The sequence below is a fragment of the Falco biarmicus genome, chromosome 2 (genome assembly GCF_023638135.1).
Source record: "Falco biarmicus isolate bFalBia1 chromosome 2, bFalBia1.pri, whole genome shotgun sequence".
Classification (NCBI taxonomy): Eukaryota; Metazoa; Chordata; class Aves; order Falconiformes; family Falconidae; genus Falco; species Falco biarmicus.
In genome coordinates, this window is record NC_079289.1 from 73,266,365 (window position 1) to 73,289,547 (window position 23,183).

The 23,183-nt window shown below is 40.0% G+C and overlaps 1 protein-coding gene across 2 annotated transcripts in view; it reads right to left on the reverse strand.

Moving 5' to 3' along the window:
• Window positions 1-13,526, reverse strand: part of PPP2R3B (protein phosphatase 2 regulatory subunit B''beta) — a 54,590-nt gene extending 41,064 nt beyond the window's left edge. For both annotated transcript variants that reach the window (XM_056327058.1, XM_056327059.1), the window contains exon 1: window positions 11,997-13,526. In XM_056327058.1, coding sequence (XP_056183033.1) covers window positions 11,997-12,344 — 348 coding nt within the window. In that variant the 5' untranslated portion in view covers window positions 12,345-13,526. The remainder of the gene's footprint in view (window positions 1-11,996) is intronic.
• Window positions 13,527-23,183: the final 9,657 nt, after the last annotated feature.

Here is a 23,183-nt window from a genome sequence, read left to right on the forward strand (position 1 = left end):
TGTGCAACCTAACAGAACCCCTCAGCCAGCGATGCTGTAGGAATTCAGAGCGGCTCCTAGGTTAACTCTGGGAAGAAAACTGTCGTATGGCCCCAACAGCCAATATAAAGAGTTATGCAACTAGTGTAACCCTTTCCAAAAGTAACTGATTAGTGAGTGGTGGAACAGCACAGTTAAGATAACTAAGGCAAGGTAGCATCTTTCTCAATATTACTAAAGAGGTATTTCAGATGTTTAAAGTGGAAAAAAGGCACTACTAGTACAATCAAATAGTTTAGGAAGATATATAAAAAAACAAACAGGCAGGCAGCTACAGCTACTATGGGGCAGGAATGACAAGGAAGAAATTACAGAAATGTGTTACAAGACAGACAAAGGAAAGCAGCAATTCTTTGCTAGACAAAGAAAACACGCAAACAATAGAAAACCCCCTAGAATGCAGGGTTCTTCCCACCCCAGTCTTCACAAAAGATTCTAACTAGACTATGACCTAAATTATTTACTATTATCATGAGTTAAGTCTAGACCAGACAGTCCATACCCTTCCATATACTGAAAGGTGCTGGAACTAGATACACCCCATTGTTTACATAAATAGAAGGCATTAATTAATTGGTTCCTAACTCCTTAAAGCAAAGCTCCACAGTCAGACTGAACTTCTAACAAACCTAACCCAAGTTCTGCAAAATGTGTTGTGTAACAGTAGATGCAAGTGATACTGCACTTCAGTAAACAAAATGCTCATTGAGTAGATGCATTATTTACATTAGTCTGTAGATCTTTAACTTACTACTGCAGACCAGTGGTAGCCTGTGGATCATTACTGTAACAGCAGTTCTCAAGGTACTAAGCAAAAACTGAGGGGAAATATTAGAAAGTAATGTCCATTTCAGATTTGATTTTATGATTTACCAAGTGAGAAAACACTACTTAGGCAGGCTTGGTAGTACCTGCAGTACCTTTCTGCTTAACACTATACAGAATGATGCTCGGCATTGACATAGCCTAAATAAATGAATGAAGAATGATAGTGCTTCTCTGTGGAAAGAATTCCAAAACTCTGTCATCGTTTAACCCCAGCTGGCAACCAAGCACCATGCAGCCTCCCGCTCACTCCCCCCACAGTGGGATGCGGGAGGAGGATTGGAAGAGGAAAAAGTGAGAAAATTCATGGGTTGAGATAGTTTAACAGGTAAAGCAAAAACCATGCATGCAAGCAAAACAAACCAAGGAGTTCATTCACTACTTCCCATGGGCAGGCAGGTGTACAGCCGTGTCCAGGAAAGCCGGGCTCCATCATACAAAATGGTTACTTGGGAAGACAAATGCCATAATACTCTATGTGTTCCCCATCTTCTTCTTCCCCCTTATGCTTATATACTCAGCCATATGGTATGGAATATCCCTTTGGCTAGTTCAGGTCAGCAGTCCTGGCTGTGTCCCCTCCCAGTTTCCCGTGCCCCTCCAGCCCCCTCACTGGCAAGGCCTGAGAAACTGAAAAGTCCTTGACATAGTATAAACATTACCCAGCAATAACCAAAATAATCTGTGTGCTATCAACATTGTTCTCACACCAAATCCAAAACACAGCACTGGACCAGCTACTAAGAATAAAATTAACTCTATCCCAGCTGAAACCAGGACAAACTCCCTCTGAAGTCTTCAAAAAGGCCCTTGCAGAGGAAAACCTCTTTATAGCAACAGACTAAAGTCTCAGTTGTCCAAGTGCGTTATTTTATGTTATTATGATCAATAAACAAAAAATTCCCTTCTCAGGAGACTATAGCACATAGCAAGACTTACTGACTTCGAATTTTAGCAGAGCAGGTACTGTAAAACATTAAAAGTCTAGACAAAGGGAAATTACATGACTAAATGGGAAGTAGCAAAGAAAATTCTGTTTTATCCATATAAATGCCTAAACAATTAAGAATATTAACATCTATTAACAAGATGACCCACTCTGTGTGTGTGTGGGGGGGGGGGGGCACTGATACTGACTTTTCAATACTGAATTCACAAATACTGATTATTTTTTTTTCTTCATTTCTCAACCTCCCTGACTATCCTGAAATAAGGATGCACAAGGTTGAAACCTATCTATCATTATGCTGATGGATAAGGAAAGGGGTTTAATAGGATCAAAAAAGATCATTTTCCCAGTTCTTCAGATGCTTATCCAACTTGTTTCTTGCTAGTAACTTTCCATTTCTAACTGCTCTGTATGGGAAGAGAACAAGAGGACAATGCACTTGTGAGCTGAACAGAATCATGAACTATTAACTATCCATCCCTAACTCTCCTTTGGCTGAGTGACCCCTGAGAAAACCCAAGGAAGATGAAGACTACAAGGTCTAGATCACAGAAGGAATCAAGTTATTATGCTCATACCCAGCTACCAGCTACCCAAACTGATTGCTTTAAAGTTAGGGACAGTGTTTTGAATATGGTGTGTTGCACCGATGAACTGCTAGATGTGTAGTTAAGAAATCCACCTTCACAGGGAGAAACTAATCCTTTGGCTTTAGAAGGAAGTTCAAGTGAATCTGGGTCTAGATGTAGGGTGGGTTTTTTTTGGTTTTTTGGGGGGGGTTGGTTTTTTGTGTTTTTTTTTCTTTTCTTGGAGGATGCAATGCCTCCCCCATAGAACACACAGACAATTAAAAACCATGAGTCTTGCATGTGTCAGCCTTCTCTAATGATTATTTACATTTTCCAGTACTCTTGGATTAGGCAGAGCAATGCCTGGAAGTTCTTCCCACACTTGCTGGGAGAATCCCGAATTTTTTTGAGGCAAGACAGTGAATAAATAGACACCAGTTAAAAGTGAGATAGATATATAGTCATTTTGGTAGCCCAGGAAGGATGGGCTGATCAGATTCTCTGCACATTACCAGAAGAATGCCATGTATGTACACCACACCACAAGCTGTTACCAGATTATAAGCAAGACAAGATACATGTCACCTTGCTATGATTACACTGCCTGGACTCCAAAGACATTGCATGGCCCTTACTAGATTGCTAACTCTGTCTGGCAGACTAACTTCAGCAAGCATCAACACTAGATACTATAAAACCAAGCCTGACAGTTACTGGATCGTTCATATTCCTTTCAGAACAATTCTCATATTCTCTGCCATCTTAAGAAAACATTATGAGTTTACATTTTATTTATTTCTGTATAGCATAACTGGAGTTTTAATGGAAACAGTTTGTTGGAATAGTCTTCTACAGATGAAGCCTTACTATACATGCTCTTCAGATGACCTTGTTCATTGGATCACGAAAACCAGTTACACCCGAATTGATGCTGCTGAGGTGGCTATTAAACAGAGAAAGACATAAGCAAGACATCTAGTATGGATTGTACAAATTAAAGTGACACTTGCTCTAATAAGATGCTGGGTTTTTACATTTTAGATGAACCATGATGCTATAAAGTCTATCCACAGAGGAAGCTACAGCCCACAACGTTAACTTTACGAAGATAAGCCTCTGAATAGCAGAATAGGTTGAAACAAATAATCAGTTCAGGCTGATTTGGAATGCCACTGAGATTTTCCTACAGGAGACAGCAGCTTTTATAATGGAGTCTAATATTATGCATTATGCAACTTTTCAAAGTCACACAGGCCATTCTGGATATTTAGTCACTTCTAGATTGCTATTATTTACCTTGTGTCACCTTAATTTAGAAGCTGACAGAGTAATCTGGTATAAAGATCATGATTGACAATGTTTTATAACTGTCCAGAAACTTATTTAAACATTGCACCAGCTGTTCAGTACTTCATCATTTTGACATGAACTGAATTTTCAATTAATCCTCTCAAACACATTTACATCTTCAAATTTCATCATTTCCAAAACTAGAATGACTGGTGTATGAAAGTATAACCACTACTTTTAATTCCAGCATCACAGGCTAACATGACATGTAATTTAGTCCCTGAAATCACAAGACAATAATTTTGAGTCAGTGACAGCTGCAGGACAGCTTCTTGCTTATGCATTCACTTGAGATTTCCCTCCCCAAGATCTTAAAGCAAAACCAACAAATCAGGAATTTTAAGATACAGACCTTGATCTACAAGTCAGAAAGATTGCAAATTGTAATTTACCAACCATCAATGGGATTTCTGTTAGAACTTCTGTAGATAATTCCTCTTGAACTAACTACTGTTTTGATCATGTATTGGTATGAAATCATTGCTGATACAGGAAACAGAGGCAGCAGAAACTATACTGGTTTCTACAGAGCTCAATGAAAAGTCACGCACTTCCAAATGTGCAAGCAGGGTACAGTGGTAAAGGACAAAGTAAATAAAGAAGACTGAGCAAAGAAGCTGGTCACTGGTAACCAACTGAATTTCAGCTGCCAGTATGATAACCAAAGGGGCAAACATTACCATGAAGAAATAAGACAACTTACATAGGTATACCACAAATACACTGCCAGACTAGCAACAGTACTCTTGACTAGCAGTTTCCTCCATTCTCCATCACTGGAAGCCTTGATGTGAAGTCTAAATATTTTTTCAAACATTCTAGAAGATCTTTCTACAATACTAAGCTTAAAGTTACTACCTGATAAATAAGCAAGTAGTACAAAATTAAGGAGGCATTCTTTAGTGTGTTAACAACACGAAAGACAACAAAATTGATGTTTTGTTTAAAATCTTAAGTTACGACAGAAGACTTAAAAAGTATTTGCTGTAAATGATGGTATTCATGAAGACTATTAATAGATGAAAGAATAATCTAGCCGTTAAGAATTTTCAACATAATTTCAAATAGTTTGTTTTCTTAGCCAATGAAATATGCCACAAGGATGACTATTTACAGTATGTCAGTGATGATCATATGTAATAGAAAAGTTTACATAATTGAGAATATTAATTGTTTATCAATACAAATCTAGCTTCTAGAGGAATAAAACTGTTTAGAAACTGTTCCCTTGGTTCTGCTGAATTCCAAAAGCAGATCAAGTCAAGCCATTTCATAAGCTCTAAAAGCCTTGTTATTGTCAAGACTATGCCAAGAAGATCCAATCAAACCTTGTTCGCGGTGGGCACATTTAGAACTCAATTTTAGATGTTTTGCAAATGTTTCCCTCATCACCCACTCACGAGGTCTTCCCCTGTATTCTCCTTGCATGTAGATTTTTACAAACATTGTTAAAGTCTCCTTGTAGTCTTCCAACTCATCTCATTCGTTGCATGAAATCAGCCAGATTCTACAAAGAACTGCACAGAACAAATATGTAAGACTAATTCCGTAAGAAATGAAACTAAGCAGTATGCACAAGGTTATTTAAGCACATACCCCAAGAGCCTTAAGAGTCCATTAACCCTCCAAGTAACTGTGGTCAAGACACAGTACATGGATGGGTGGCTCTATACATTCTAGCCATTTTTTATATGGAATAGTGATTGATATTCAAAAGGAGTATATCTAACATGAAGTACAAGAACAAATTTTTAAAATATCACTGGTTAGCTTTTTATGGACCCATTTTAAGACTTATTTGTTGTTCACAAAATACAAACTAATCTTATCTACCAAGACAGACATAGGTACCAGCTGGTTAACAGTTCATGAATAAACACCACACTAATCCAACCCAACACAAAGGAGTTATTTATATATTATGTCACAGTTAGAACATTGAATTTAGTAACGACTTGTGTGGACTAGAGAAGACAACAAGAGCGCTGAACTGGTATCTTCCTGAATCAATGCAACTACTTGCCTAACTTTCATTGTATTTTTCAAGACAGTTGTGTGTGCAAAGCCTCTATATATGCAAGACTTAGCCATATAATATAACCATTAGCATTTTGTAGATTTTTCTCTTAACATTGCTTGCTGAAAAATTTTGTGCAGTCATCAATTAGGTCTATCAGTGGACAAACTAGTTCACTGGATGAACTGCATTAACCATTTTGTACTGAAGCCCATACTTTTGGCCTAAGGTTTTTTTCTTGCTGACAGCGTAAGTGTAGGGCATATGGAGAGGTTGTCAAAAATATAAGATGGGTTCTCAAGCATCACTGAAGGAAAAAAAGAAAGCTATCTCCTCTACATCAATATCTAATTTCCTCCCAGGCGGACCACCTGTTAAAAGAATGAATGGTTTAAGTGACTGATGTAAAGCTATAATTAAGCTTAAATGTTTTGAAAGACTGGGCAGAGAGAAGCAACTGGAAGTAATGATCTCATACAGCTATGAACTTTTGCTTTTAAGTTATAGTTACTCACACAGGAGAGAGTGCCTGCGATTAATAAATTTAATCCAAATATTTGAGTTTGTCTTGTGTCAGGATTCAGGTGAATTTTAAATTTGAAAAAAGCCGAAGTATAATTCTGAATTCAATTTTTCAGCACTAGTAATGCCAAAACATCTTAAGAATGAATTCAGCATATAAGAAATATTTATGAGTTTCCACTAGAACAGAAATATCTTCTCTTCTAACCACTTTGAAAGCAGACCAAAGACCATTATTTCTTCTAACAAAGTAAACACAATTAATACTACTGCTAAGTGTAACATTATATCCCAGGGTACACGACGCAGTTAGAATGAGGAGCACTACCAAAAAGCTACAACAGTGAATAACTTTCAGTTTCTCATTTATACATAAAATGAATAGCTGGTTCTCTAATAGGGATAATGATTCTTCTATTCCAAGCTATTCAGTACAGCAAAGCTTAAGAATAACACAACATACTACCAGCGTTGCTTATGCTGGCTACTATTATTTCACCACACTTGAAACTAATAATGATTTTCTAGGAACACCTATAGCTGCACTCTTCCAGACCTTAATATGAACTTCTGGCTGCCCTTCCTCTGTTGGCACCATAGAAGGAGCTTTATTGTGAACACATTAGTGCTGACATCTGTCATAGTACCCTGTTATCATCATAAAAGTACATTAGTTTGATACTGGGTTATTTACAGTCTTCCTTCAAGTCACGGGCTCACGCTGGAAGCCAAGTCCACCATCCTCCCCACTTAGCAATGGGACATGGCACTATTAACAGTAGCTTTGCATAACACAGAGTTAGGGAGTGTATGTTCTAGACTACACCGAGTCCTGCACAGCGTAATCTGGCGTGCAGTGCAATGCTAATACATAACACAGACTCAGTAGTTAACATTGCTTCTAGTATTGAGGTATATACTAGGCAGCAATTCACACGCAGACCACACATAAGACTAGACACCTGAAAAGTCATGGCGAACTTCAAAGACTAATAAATACTTAACTGAAAAGCTAGCAGAATTCAAACACTGTCATTCCTCTTACTTTTCTGGTGTTTTACAAACATAAGTTCTCTCCTTGCTAGTAGAAGGTGGTTACAGCACACCTGCAGAACATGGATACAGTCCACCACCAGTCTAACAGATGCAGGTATAAGCCTAGCTACCCTTTAACTTAAGTCCTCAGAACTTATTTGTTCCAAAAAGCAACTGCTAAGTGTTACTATTTTCAAACTTCTGTCGATTTTAAAAGGTTTCATTCTGGTCTCCGTTAAACTAAAATGGATTCTAGTAGTACCACTCCATTTAAATCAACTGATAACAAAAATTTGGCAAGAATGGTAGTGATGAAAAAAGCTATGCGGAACGAAAATAAAGTATTTAAAAAAATCACAATTACAGAAATACAGGACAATGAGCTTTAACAATTGTCACAGCATAGCAAGCAGGAAGAGTATGCTTATCAAGCAAAGGATATACAGAAACCAGTCCAAGAGATGCCTTCATATCAAAGGTTGACACTGCGGAGAAATGGAAAATAACTTCGAAGTACTTCATATCACATTCTCTTTGCACCCCACCCCCCCAAAAAATGCCCACAGGGAATTCTGTGAATTGTTTCCCCAGATGCCTTGCACACCAGCTGGTTAGGATTAAACATCTTGCCTGCGGCACCTTTTAGGCCTTGAGGCCTGGCATTTTTGACAATGTGATGAACAGTGTACGATTGTGTATACCCCATATGTTTAAGATAATCTAGAGTGCCAGAAACACTGTTAAATCCATGTACAGTAGTGATAACAGTCAGAAGAAAGCTACAACAGCTATTCTTCAGTTTGAAAGTTACAGCCGTAGAATTTCCTTTCTTCACAACAATACCCTCATAAAATATTCAAGACCTAAACATTGATTTTTCTATGCCTCTGATCTTATTTTAATACATATACTACATACAAATCACAGGCCTACTTGCAGGATAATAACTGCTAGCAAGAACTTCCATCACATAACAAAGATGACCAGAACTTTGCAATTACAGTGTTTGCACAATGGATGCAGTCAGACACTGATCTCCCTGTGAATACCATGCAAGTGAAGTACCTCCCCTAAAGAAAAAAACCACACCACTAAACAAACATTGTTTTGTTTTCACTTGCACAAAAACACATTATAAAGTGAACTTTCATGGTAGAGCTCTATCTAGATTTCAAAACATGCATGTGGATTAAGACACATTTTATTCTGAACTTTAGAACCTGGCTTTAACTGCCTTGTCCAGATGAACAAACTTCTGTTTGAGGTACCTCAGGTTTTCTTCATCTTTAACATAAAGACCACGTAGGTTCTTTCATTATCTGAGAAAGTACTTTGGACTTGCTAATCAGCGGAGGGCTTCAACTATCTTGAAAGACAAATTCTCCTCTGACAAGACATCAGTGTTTCAGCAAAAACACATGGTAACTTCTGAATTTTGGATAAAAATATCTAAATTTGGATAAAAAATACAAACCTCAAATCTCAATTACAAGTTAACTGCTGGAAAAGATAAAACATCTCCTTGAATACAATAGCTGTCAGCTACAGTACTTTTAATGCTATTTAACAGTTGCCATTAGAGCACCAACATGTTTTGCTCATATGCTACAGTTTAAGGTGTTAAATATTAGTTTCAAGCCTGGTCTTCCAAGAATGCTTCCCACTCTGCAAAACCTCTTTTTCTAACAAGTACAGAAACCTATAGCATGAATATGTGGTTTCCTATTAATTCATACTTACTACCTAGTAATAACCTGAGGATGCAGGTTTCTGTTATCAGCTTTATTGTTTGGTGTCCTTCAAAAAAGTTGCAGGAACATTCTAAGAAACAAGAAAAGGTGTACAGAAACCTTAGCCATAATCAAATGTAGTGATTCAGCTCAGTAATACTGAAAACATATCCTTCCAAAATGAGTTTACTGCTTGTATGCTGCATTATGAGAATTCCTGTATACAGTTAAGAAAAAGTTTAATAAGATGCCACCTGAGCTAACTTATATAGTCCTAAAAGAAATTCTCTAGGTCTTCATGGCTGGATGTAAAAGCCCTTTCTTAATATCACCCTCAGGCACACAGAGTTAAGCACATAACTTCTACCATTTTCCAGGACTGCTATTTAGAACTTAAATCTGTATTACTGGACCTACAATACAAGCTTTCTTTTTTAAAAAGCTGTCTGAAACATTTTCTTCCATTTATAGAAATGAGACTAGGACCTCAAACTTACTTAAACTCAAATAACGTAGGTAAAACCATTGTGGCTCAATTTGTGAACCATGATTAAGTACACAAACCCAGGTGCATTACTTTTTACACTGCAGCAAGTAGTTAATGGATGTATGAGAACCAAAAGGGTATATTTTGCTTTCTGTGAGAAAATACACTCATGGCAGAACATGCAATTATGCATCTCCTGGTGGTAATTTAAGATCTGATGCTTGCTCCAAATGTAATTTATACTTCTTAAAGATCAGGAAACTTTTGGATGAAGCTTCAATTCAACCAAATAATAAAGCCATAAATAAATTTCTCATTGCTTGGAAACTCCCCCCTGCCCAAGTCCTTGGGGAAAAAAAACACCAACAACCTAACCCTCTAGGTTCTCTCTCAGCACTACACAAACAATTCCAATTAAGTAAAGAATGTTACTCTTCATTAATCTCTTCTAGTTCTTCTTTATGGGATTTACTTAAAGTGATCAACTGAGACACACAGAGAAATTACAGTACACGTTAGTAATCAAGTACATCAAATAACAGTGGCTTTTAATAGAAATTCTCCCTTTACATTTTATCTGATACAAGAATAAACAGAGCATCTAATAGCTTTCTATATTTCACTAGAACAGAAAACATTTTTTTTCTTTATGTTCACACCATTATAAATAAATCATGCCCTGCTGTCTGGCTAGTGAACACACATAAAATACTAGTCCCTATTATTATAAAGTCAATCTAGACAAACTAGATTGGAAGTGCGATGTCTTGAAATCAAGAAGTTGAGACTTCAACTTGTCAAGCTAAATTTGAAAGATCAGTATTTATGAAAGCAAGGTAACACTTCAGATTAATGTTTTAGCGCAAAACAGTAGTAATTTTGTTACTCCTGTGGGTCAAAATGTAAGTATACACATTCAATACACACCAGTAACAGACAAGAAGTTAACTGATACTCTTCAACATCCTCAGCTCTAACATCTCCACCCCTACCACCCTGAGCAGGCTTCCCTGGGACACCAGGAGGTTTGTCCAGCGTATTGAGATACCAAAGTACATAGAGTGATGGGGAGTGATGACCACTTACAACTTACCAGTATTATTAAGTGATATGAATTTATAGTCCTATAGCAGAAACAGCATGCCTCTTAACTCCCTTAATATAAGGCACATCATATATGCAATGCTTAGTTCTATCAGTCACCACATAATTTTCTAGCCAGTCTTGTTTTTACAATTTATTAAAAGGGCTAGAAATTAGATGCAGGTTGGGGGCAGGGGTGTTATCCTTGCACAGAGGGCATTGTCTATTGTAAATCAAGACCTCCTTACAAAGGAAGCACCGAGTGTACCATGCAGTACCAAAACAATTACTTTATTAATATGCAGATTCAGTGGAGCCAAATTTGAGTCTTGTACTAACAATAGTGCCTAGCATCATTAGACAAAGGAATATCTGCAGTCAAGGCAGTATGTTATAAAAGTAACACTACAGACAAACACAGGGGCTTACACTTAACCACAATGGGATTGTATTTATCAGTAGAAGGGCCTGTTACTGAAAGCATAGCATCTGAAGCATCAACACCTGGTTTGGGTTACCCCTGGCAAAAGTGAACAAAAGGTACCCAGTGCCTGCAATCCATTTAGTGAACTAAATAGACTTTGTAAACTACCACATCTGATAGAATGCTAGAGGTTTCTTTTAATATAAAGTGTGAGATTTATTTTGCGAATGACACCAGCTTAGTCATGGCTATCTGACTATGTATCCCAAGTTCTGGCTTTTACAATTATTTCTTTCATTCTCTGACTCTAAATATGGGTCCTCCCCCACACTGGACACTGCTCAGTGGACGCAAGGACATTACTGAAAACTACTTTTTAATTATAAGGCTATTTCTGGCTTTTCCACCACTTCTAGTTTGTTCATGCCTGTTAAGAAATGCAAGAATACAGATACTAGCCCTAACCTTACTGCGCAGGACAGGCAATAATACAGAAAGCAAGAAGCATTTATTATGACTTTTCTTTACCTAAGCTGCACACACCGAAGCAAACACAACATGTAAACTAGTTCCAAAGATCAGTGTTGCATGATGTTTGCAATTATAAGAAAACCAGGGTAGATACACCAAATATGAGCTGTACTAGATAATGGAATTTTTAAGATGCCTTCCACTCTGCAGTTTTAAAGGGCAATATTTCTCTTGACAGAAAAAATACTGGAAATAGAAAACAATTAATTTTTCACTGTGCCAGACACGTATGGCTGCAAGAGATGCAAGGAGCCAAGTAGCCATTAGTGCTAATGCCACAAAAACATAGACGTTTTATGTTCAGTACTACTGCTTCACTCCATTCCCGACACCTCCTGTGGGGCAATAAATTACTTGCATAATTTGCCAATACCACAAACACAAAACTCACTTCCATTTAAACAAATATGTCTAGTAAGTAAGAAACAAACTTACTACTCTGGTTCCTGAGGGTCGACGTGTTGCTCTAATGTTAGAAACGTTCCTTGGGCTGGCTGGAGTTGCCAGTGGAAGAGTAGTAGAAAGTTGTGGAGGACTGAAAGACATCAAAGGCAACCTGGTATCTCCTAACACACACTGCTTGGGATTGGAATTTTTACTAGCGAACCTCTCATTTTTACCATTTCCTGAATCTTCATTGCCAATCTCAAATCTCTCCTCATTCTTGATGCTTCTCAAGCAGTCCTTTAGTGTCAGCTGAGTTGCAGGCTGACTCAACCAGCACAAAAAAAGTTCATCCACCTTCATTTTCAGTACAGGTTGCAGAACGCTCCCAGGTGACATTTTCTACTTTTTCTGTTGGACCAAATTCAAAATAAAGATTTGGCAATTATCTACTTATTCCACTTGACTTTAAGTGTTTCACAGACTCCAGGGTTCCTGTTAAGAAAAATATTATTATTTAATCGTACAGTTTTAGCAAAGTGTTGCTATTTATTCCCTCAAGAAACCAACAGGAGTTGTGACATACACACTACCATGTGACTACAACATTTTGTAAGTATAAGCCATTAATCAGCCACAATCAAATCCAAGGGATAATTTCTTTTTAAAGAATACTGTTTAAATGATGGAGACTGGTCAGAGGCTGCACATAGACTTTCTCAAAACGCTATCTAACAAATGTTCTCCCAGAACACGTGTTAAAAACCACACTTATGACAAACCACCTTGAAAAGACTCACAATCAAACCTGCTAGGAAATAAATGTTTCGGTAGTTTAGGGAAAGCCTTGGTAATAATAGAATCAAGATTTAAGAAGCAAACCTTTCAGTCAAGGGTTTTAGAGCTAAGGCTGAAGGCTCCAATTTCATTCTGAAGTCTGTGCTTCTGATTTAAAATCTTGCATTGCATACTGCAGTGCAAGATGCATTCCCATATGAGGGATACCGAACTGAATTCCCAGAGATCCTTCCTCAGGATTTGATTTGCCTGCCCACTCGGTGTCACACAGTCATTTGGTATTTTAAGAACTGATCTATTTGACATTTGCTTTTATTGTGGGGGGTTTTTTTGTTTGTTTTTTTTTTTTAAAGGGAATATGAAATGCACCATGATTCAAGAATTGGGATCATACAATTTCAGGTTCAGTTGCTCACCTTAAACAAAGAGTAAGTTTTTTTTAGAGAACTAAATCCTGAGAACAGAACCCAAGTTACTGTTGGCATCTCTGCTATCAAATTACCTCATGATCTGATACAGTTTAACTAAGCCTTGTACTTCTGCCTCATTTAAAAAAAAACAAACCACTTTATAAATATTTCATGTAGAAGGCAAAGATATGCAAATACCTTGCTGAAAAAGCCTTAAAATAAGCACTCAGATTTGGAAAGGCGCAACACCTAGCAAACAAACGTACTATTAAAATTAAAGCTCTGCCTTCATCCCCGGGCAGAACTATAAACTTTTTAATACTGCACCGGATAAATATTTTAAACTTTCGTGTCTAATAACCTAACGGTCAAGTTATTCGGTTGCTGAAACTGAAGGTCAAGTTGTTTCACTGGTCTTTGGGCCCAACACCCCCACAGCGCTCCCCGCGCAGCACGGGCCGGGCCTGGCCGGAGCGCACCGCCCCGCCGCCGGGCCGGGGGGGGCTGGTCAGGATAGGAAGGCCTCCCGCCGGCCGCCCAAAAGCGGCGGGCACGGAGCCGGTCGCGGGCACAATGCACGGCAGCAGCGACCGCCTCTGCGCCGGAGCCACCCCCGCGGGGCGGACGGTTCCGGAGGAAGGGCGGCCCGGAGCGGCAGCGCCGCAGGGGCCGGGGCGGGCAGAGGGCGGCACCGTCCCGGGAGCGGTGAGGGACCCGCCGCCGCCACACGCTTGCTCGCCGGGGAGGGGGCTGGGTGGCGGGCGGCGCCGTCCCTTCCCGCCCAGCAGCTGAGGCGCCGCGGCCCCGCGCCCCCTGAGCGACGGGCACGACGGGTCACGCGCCACGCGGGAACCGGCCGCAACCACTCACCCACGCCGCGCAGCACCGCCCCACCCCTCCCCTCCCGCCGCTGCCTTCAAATCCGCACCTCCTTCCGGCCCGCCCCTCCCGCCGACACCTCGCGAGAACTCTCCCGTTCCGCCCCGCCGGAGACGCGCCGGGCGGTCACTATGGTAACGGAAGGGGCGGGGCGGGGGAGGGGCATGCGGCGCTTGCTGCGTGCGTCGTGGCGTCACGGCGGAGCGTTCCGGCGGTTTTACTACCGCCTCGTCGCCTGCTCTCCCAGCAGCCTTTGCGGCGGGCTGCTGGGGCGGTGTCGCTGTTAGCGGGGAGCGGGGGCTCGGGGGCGCGGGCCGCCTTCTCCCCACGGCGCTGGGGCGCTGCCGCGGCCAGGTCGGCCTCTGCCTCGCAGCCCCTCTCAGAGCCCAGCAGCAGCGCCGTGCCGTTAACTAGGGGCGGGCTGGGGGAGTGTGAAGTGCGCGGACCTCCTGCCCGGGGTAGTCAGTTACGAGACAGGTGGCCTGCTGTCCGGCTTGGGGCATGTGGGTTGGTGAGTTGCTGCAGTACCGCCTGCCTGTGTCACCGTGGTCCCAGGGCCTCTCCAGTGTATGGAATTTACAGGGTAGCTGTGACAGGACGGAATTTTCTGACGGGCGGCTTGCAGGTTGCTCCTCACTGGCTTTCTGCCAGGAGCTGGCAAAGTATGTGAGCTGGCAACAGCTGCTAAATGCTGTTAAAGAAATAAACAAAATGCTATTTTTACACAAGTGCTGTGGCTGCCGCTAATGTTACAGTATTACAAATCACAGGATGAAAGGGGAAGTGGAGGCAGTAGCGAGTATGAAGGTAATTCACTCATTAAGAGAACTATGTGTGCCAATCTGTTTACAGCCACGTTTTGCATTGGGTAGCATACGCTGGTAACTTCTAGCCTCTGTGGGTGCTCCCGTGAGGCTCCATAGGTGCACTTGTCAATGGAGTGTTAGCTGAACCTTGCCCCACATAGTTCTTTTCCTTGGCATTTTGTCTAACACTGAGTAAGCTGTGTTTTTATGTCAGATGCTTGCTTCCACTACGCTGTGTTTTCCTCATGTGGGTACATTTCACTTTTGCTTATTCATTTTATGTTATTCCGCTTCCTTTACTGCAAAAGACACTCCAGATGTGTGGTGTGTTGTTATCCACGGATCATTGGAATGTTACTACTGTGGAACTGAGGGAGTACCTGAGATGATACCATTTTGCATGTTACAGTGGTTTGAAGAGAAGGCCTAAAAATGCAGACAATAAAAATAGGATAAGTGAATGAAGGAATGGGCTTTCTTTCTCATTTCTGGGGCCTCAGAGGACATGGAGGTAAGAAAGGGCAGAGGAGAAGCAAAAGGTTAGACTCTGTGAGAGAGATCTGGTACAGTCAACACAATTATATTTTCATAATATTAAACATTATCATCTGGTAAGAAAAGTGTTATTCTTTTAAGTGTGTCAGAGGGCTTTGACTTACTACTGTAGACACTGAAACATGTTTTCACAAGTCTTACAATAAAATTCAGCATTCAAGAAAACCTATAGTGTGTTGAAAATTCTTGAGGGAGTCTCCATTTTTGAAGCAGAGTAGTTCTCTGTTTCCTGCCCATTGGTTGGTGAAGTTTAGAAAGTATGTTTTTAGAAAACTGAAGTGGACAAAATGGCATTATTTTAAACTGGAATAAAGCATTCAACATAACACAGAGGAAGTAGATGGTAAATAGTGTGGAAGTAGCTTTAAAGCCAGGGAAAAGAAAATGAAAACACAGTGTTATGGATAGCAGCAAGATTTTTGGCCAAGAACTGAAGGGCTGAATTAAGAAGACTGATAGCACAGCCACAGACATGGAACAAAGGGGACTTTAAAAAAACATTTTGAATGCCTTTGAAGCATTCCTTAGTGATGGTGTAACCATCTGTTGATTGACATGTTGAAGACAGGTGGCAAGAAGGGGATCAGAGAGTGAGTTGACAGAGTTGTAGAGTTGGATATCATCTGCATAGAGATGATGCTCTTTGTTGAAGCTGGCAATGAGATCTCCCAGAGGAATATGAGAAATAAGAAAAAAGAAAAAATCAGAAAAACACACAGTTGCAGTATTCTCTTGTGCATGCTAGTGTATATTCAAAGCAATTCTAGTTCTGGCTTTATTAGAGTTTGTCATGATTAACATTGGTATGAGAGAGAAATCAATTCCATGTGTCTTCTGATAAAGTGCTTTGGGCATTATCACCAGGTTGTACTGATACTTGCAATTGACAGCGATATTTTGAACATGTCTCTAAATGAATCGGGTCTACTCCACACTGTATCTACTGCTAGGGATGTGTGTTTGTAGAGATATAGGAGCCCAAACTTGACCAAAAGTTAAAAAATACTTAAATTGAACCTCTTTGTTCAGATCTTCCACCAAGAATTGAAACTTGGAATTCCTTTCTGACCCCAATTTCCCTGGTTTTGCTGGCACGGTAAGTACAGAAGCTGCGCCTTTTCTATGTTGCTTTCAATGTATGGAAATCAGAAATCCTTTCTAGTATGTTACAATTTACGTGTAATGTACCTGCCTGGTTTAAGGATGGGCTCCTTTAAAAGTCCATTGAATAATTATTAAATATGAAAGTACTGAGTGTGCAATATCCGACTGATATCTGAAGATTAGAGCCATGGGGTCACACTTAGTATTGTAAAAGTTGCAGACTACATTTTAGGTAAGTCAGAGGTCTGTTTAACAAGTGCAGGAGAGTGGTGTATTGGTGTAACTCATGCCAATTAATAGGAGTGCTTGGACCTAACAACACAGTGCAGTGGAGTTAGTACTCCCAAGCAAGTATGTCCATGTAGCACAGTATCTCCCTCCATGTAGTGCGTGGAGGTACTAACCCTGCTGCAGAAACTGAAGAGCCACACTAGCTTCCAGTTCTTGTTGGCCCCGTTACATACAGCTCATTTCTGACTTTGTTTTACTGGTCTTGACATACAAGGTGATATTAGCAGTTCTGCTAATATACACTAATGGCTAAATGCCGAAGTCCTTCTTTGCCTTTATTTGTCATTGCTATGGTGACACAGGGCAGCAGTGTTCATTGGGAATATTCCTGTTTCCAACCAGCATTTTGCAGCGAGGCCTAGACTTCTTCCCTGATAACCTTGGATATGTACAACTTAGACATATGAGTATGTAAGAGGTGTTTCCACTCCCTCTGTACTTGGTGGGAGTAAAGCAGCATTTCTAAGGCCTGGTTAATTTTATCCTGAGGTAGACATCTAACCTAGGTTAGATGTATCCTGACTTAGTAGTGCCTGTTCCTCTCCACTAGTTAATAAGAATCTCAGTTAGTATCTGAGGTATACACAACATTTTCAAAGCCTAAAGTTAGGTAGGATAAATGTGTTTGCAGTATTACATTTATCTGGTTGCACAGGGTTGTGTTAGGTGTGGTCTCACCCAGTCTCAAAAGTAGTGTTGTCATTGTTCCAGAGTGTGAGGTTGAGGTGGAACATGTGCCTGAGATCAAAATGCAGTGCACTGCAGGATCTTTATAAGGCCTTTTTCTAGAGCTTTTCATGTGCCTGTCATATAGAGAACTACATTACATCCTTAGAACATTGCTTTAAGGAGAATATTTCGTTTTGATCAGGCTTCTTATAATGCTTTTGCTGACACATTTCACAAATTTCAAATTTAGGCATCTGAAGTTCAGTTCTAACCTATATATAATCACTAAAATAACTGTGTCCTGATTTGCTAATGTGCTAACTTAGTTGGAAGCAAGTGTGTTGAATATCTCTGACAAGCCGGTCACTTTTATTTAAGTCACTGCAATTGAAAGTTTTGGCCAGAAGGGATCACTGAGATTGCACTGCCAAGGTGATATTCCTTGTAAACCTGCTTATGGATGCAATCAGGGAGACTTCAGTAGAGTATAAATGTTGCTTTCCACTTAGTGAAAAGTAAAGTCTAGCATTTTGTCCCTCCAAAAAAAATTGCTTGTCCTGGTACTGTTTTGGAGGGGAATGGGGAGGACTTTGGGTGCCTTATGCATCCTCACTTAAACTGTAGGGAAAGGCTAAGAAAATGGTGATAACTGGGAATCCCTTAGACTATGCATCCATACCAGCTAAGCATGCCACTTCATCCTTTCTTGCAGCAGCTTACCAAAAATAGAGCTGAGATGGTGAACTACAGGTCATATGGCCTCCAGAAGTAGCATCATATGCAGACAAAAAAATGTCAGCAATGCTGACTTGATGCACATGTTCAGCAGCCAGCAATGTTTTCAGCAGAGCCCAATTCTGAGATGTGAGGCTTAAATTTTCTCCGTCTCCTACCACTTTGAGTTGGAATGCTGCAGTAATATATGATCTGGTTAATAGCTTGCTGCCCAGCTTCTTAAGAGCAAGTTGGAGGTATAATTACAAATTGCTTTGTAACTTGCCAGCTTGTGTCACAAGTAACAGGCATTTAAACATTTGGTACTCGCAAACACATTTCATCTCCTCCTTATTACACTGTGTAGTTAGAGTAAGGCCTTGTCACTGGCTCTCTCTTTACACGAGCAGTTGGTTTAATGTGGGAATATTTACATTTCTGCAAGAAAAAAAGTGAATATAAAATGCAGATACTGTAAGAGCAGGTGCACTACAAGCCAAAGGAGAAAATTGGTTCAGCAGTTGTTTGCCATCAAATTTAGATGAATTCCTATTGCATATCACTGCAGGGCTACCAATGAGCATTCCTTGTACATTTTACTGAATTGCTGTTGGTGTGGGTTTTTTCCACAGGGGGCTTGGATTGGGCAATGTTTACAGCAGTCCAGATGTGAAGGCTGGTTCCACGTTAAGTCACCCTGATCTTCTAATCCCAGGTTCACATACTTGTAGTGCTGTACTTTATCCGATGGTTTTATCTAGCATTGTATCCAGGTCACATGGAGTTTATGGAAAACTGCTTGAAATGCAGTCTCTAGGGTGGTGTTTAACAAGGTGTGCATGAGGATGTTTATGGGGTGTGAGAATGGGAGTCTATTTATTCTCCACATTGAGTGTTACTGAGCCCACTTCTCTTCTAACCTTGTCCTGGTGCAACCATTAAAGGGGAGAGGAGACTCTTGAGCTGTTTTGTTCAGCAGCCTGCAATGTCTGCCAGTTACTTGTCTGCTACCATACTGCAAACCATGCCCGGGTGCTTGGCTCTTGCATCTCCACCACCTGGCCAGGGCTCAGTCTGAAGAACTGAGACCTAAACTTGTTGTTTTGGGATAGAAAACACATTTCTCTGTGGTTCATCAGAGCAGTCTTCATCAGATTATCAAGGGGAAAGTGTAAGACAGATAGTGCCCGTACCCTGTTTCTACTTTGACAGTTCTAAAGAAATGTCAATCATGTAATGGGCAAGTACATTTTTATGACTTGGCACCCAGAGCTCTTTCTGAAATAATATGTATATTTCTAAGTGATGGCCTTTGAATGTCTATGTACATACATATATACATTAAATTAAAACTGCAGTAAACCACAGGATTATGCTAGCTACCAATGCTCTAATTAGCTTACTGAACTGGAAATAATTAACATAGTTAATCTTTGGGTTATAACACAATGAGAAGCACACACCTAATCAATCACATTTTTTAATTATTATCTGTTAAGTATCTGGTTGCTTGAGTAATATTTTACAACTTAGGTTAAATTCACCTTCTGCTCTTCAAAGCCAGTAGCAAAATTTTCAGTCTTCATAATGCTATGGGATCAGACACTTATGCTCAGGGGGTTTTAGCTCACCACTGCATTATTCCAGTTCCAAGATTTGATCTGCGATTTGACCGCTATTTTCATTCAGCAAATCTAAAAGATTAACTATTTCTAAATTTATGAGCTAATTAGTACACTAATACAAACCACATTTATAATTTCCCTGAGTTTGTTTAATCCTTCTTCATTACAGAAGTCAGTTCAGATGTCCATAAAAACTTATGGAAAAAAAAAAAAGTATTTGTTTTCATTTTCATTAGGGAAAAGTGAAAATTCCAAAAGATTCTGGGCAGACAGAGCCACATTCTTTTGCTCTCATTAAAATCCTTTTAGTTGCAGTAGTTAGAGGAGGAAAATGCTGTGCAGCTCTAGGCATATGTCTGCAAGGTTGCCAACACCAATAATTTTATCACAAGTTTAATAAGATTTAGTGTTTTTCTTATAAAGCTCCAGCTCCAGAGTCCCATGATTATGAAATAATATTATCTTCCATTAAATGTGTATGTTAAAAAGAGCCCTTGTGGTTGCAAAGAAAGTCTTGGAAATATAAAATTAATGGCTCAAAAACTCTAATTAAAAAAAAAAGTATGAGCCCCAGATTAATTTCTTTAAAATCAAGCTTTTAGAAGCAATTGCAGATTTTCAGAAGTGTTTATTAATCTAAATATTGTGTTAGTAGTGGCACTAATTCCAGAAGTATTGGTCTTCAAGTATTTCTGTATAGAATCTGGTGCTACATTTTTTATATTCTTTTCCTACTCTAGAAATGTATTAAGACACAAAAAACTGACATGTTTTTGTGATTTAAATGCATCAGAGTGCTGAGACTTGGGGTTAAGAGTTGGTTACATATTTTAGATATTGGAGCCAGACAGCAATTCAGTCTAATAATGTGCTTGTCTACTATTTCCTGAAAATTTGCTGGTACATGACCCCTTATATGCATATATGTGACCCTACAACAAATTCTCTTATGTGGTGCCAAAAAATGGCATTAGCTTCAGCTGCTTTATTAAATTGCTACCCAAGCTGGCTTACAGTCACAGTGAACAAGACACGGCATATCAGCAACTAATGCCGTGGTGTGCCAGCTAACATGGGAACCTCAGCTCCCCTCCATGTTCATTGGGGTTAGCGTACAGAGGAAGAACAAAATCCCTTTGTAATGCCAGGCCAGTGTATTTTGCACACTGTCACAATGATATTTTGTCCTCTCTGAAGAAGGCACTGGAGGCGCACTACCAAATGGCTACCTTGAGCCAAGTTACTCCTTTTAAGAGCCCCCAACTCCCCCAGTTGTCAGTGAGACAGCATACCCAGCAGACAAGTAGTCTGGCTTTTAAGAAGCACTTATCAAATAGACTGCAGCTGTGATGGACTATACTGTTCCCAACTAAATATTCTGTCCCAGAGACAAGGTTAGAGAAATAGTCCCTGTAATTAATGTTTAGCTTTTAATATTATCAGCTGAAAAGAGAAGTGAATGTGACAGCAGTCAGCAACTGCCAAGATATAGATCCAATACTGGACTATTATGGAAATGAGAAAAGTGCAAGGCGAAAGAAGACAAAGCTTGCATAATGTCCCACATGATCCTGGGGAAAATAATTGAGGCTAAAGACTATAATTTGAATGTATGGGGAGCATTCACAGAGGCTAAATTTATCTGGGTGATGCAGACTTCTCTGTGTGTGAGCTGAGTTCCTGATCTGAACTGTCCTCCAGAAGAGCCTGTTGGTATCCCTTGGTTGTGAAAGTTCTCCTGTGGGGCTTAGTGTCCACAGGCTAATACAGCCTTTGGGAATAGTCCCCATGGTAACATGAAACCAGATTTTATTAGTATTTTAATGCTGCCGTTTCCTGACTTTTAAGTGCCTCCTCACGTAGCCTTACTGTCCTGACTCCATACCTAGCCCTTCTACAAGGAAGGACACTAAGAACTCTTCTTCTGAAAGGATAAAGATCTGAATGCAACTTTTTAACAAAATTAAAACATTTTTCTAATTTCCTTTTGTACTCTATCGTACAGATTTCAGTCATATATGTGTCCTACACTTTTTATATTCCCACAGAGGTGTTCACTAAAAAAGTTCCAAATAAATGTCAGCAGAAGTGAGTGCATGCAGCAAATGTTCTTAGTGTTCTGGACCCTGAAATGCAGCTAACATGTTAGTCAGAAGCGTGCGCTTATTTCCCATCCCATTCAGTACAGAGTGCAAGCTTCTACTTGAATTATTTCAAGGTCACATGCTTAAATCCTGTTCTATGAAATCTTAAGTTCATTTTTGTGTTTCTGATTATGTAAGACACCCCACACTTTACTCCTTTGTGTATCTATTTGGTGTCTGTTCACTTTAACCTATAAAATAATGCATTTTAGTGACTTTATTCCTGCTAGTCCTGAAGAGGTAAGAGATCTGGGAACAGTAATTGGGCTCTATTTTCTTAGTCATCGGTGTACCTGTTTGTGGCTTCCGCTGCAGCGCTGCCCTTAATACACTGATGCTGTGTAATGTTTGGTTCCTAAATTGCTCTTGCAGGGTGAAATTGGAAAAATGCAATCTTTTTTTTTTAATCTGAGGGTTGACTGAAATTAATATATTTGTGTGGCTCTCTAGGTTCAGCTCTTCTCCCATGACTCTGCTGGTTGATCACATGTTACTGTTTTTGCTAGCATTCACCATTTCCTGCCAATGTTTCTTATTTTGGAAGAGTTAGTTCAATATTAAGAGCTTCTACTTTTAAATGTTTCTAATGTAGCCGTTATCCTTGATGGTCTGAGCACTTCCCCTCTTCCTGAGAGTGCTTCTGTGCATACTTTTTCCACATGCCTCATAGCCCATCTTTTTCCTTGGCTGTGAAACTGTACAAGCTGTTAAGGTAAACTCCATCGACAGGTTACTCACAGAAAATAAATGCACAGTGAGCACACCCAGCATCACACAGAGATCTCTGTTTCCTTGTAGGAAGCTTCAGTCTGTGTGCCATCCCTGTGAGCTGCTTGTGATGTGGAGGGAGGAAAAATGTTCTCCCCTGCTTGTGAAGGCCACGTCCCATCTGCCAGGTATGGGGAAGTTGCTCTGAAGGGGAGTTCCCCTTATCAGCCTGGCCCAGATAACAGCTGTGCACCAGGCACCTATGTGTGAGGCGAGAGCATAAACATGGAGGAGGCTTCCCCCTTCGCACAAGTTACAGTACAGTCAGGAAAGGCAGGCAAGGACTACATTTTTAACACAGTGCCCTAACATTTAGGTTGCTGTATTGCAATTCTAATTAAATGCTAGTGGTGCCTACAGTTAAGCATTCCTTGTGGCTTGAATATTCTAAATAAGTAGAAAAGACATAACTTTAATACAGTATTTAAAAACCAAACCGGGTAACTCCATGCATCTCTAGAAGGAAAAAAAGGAG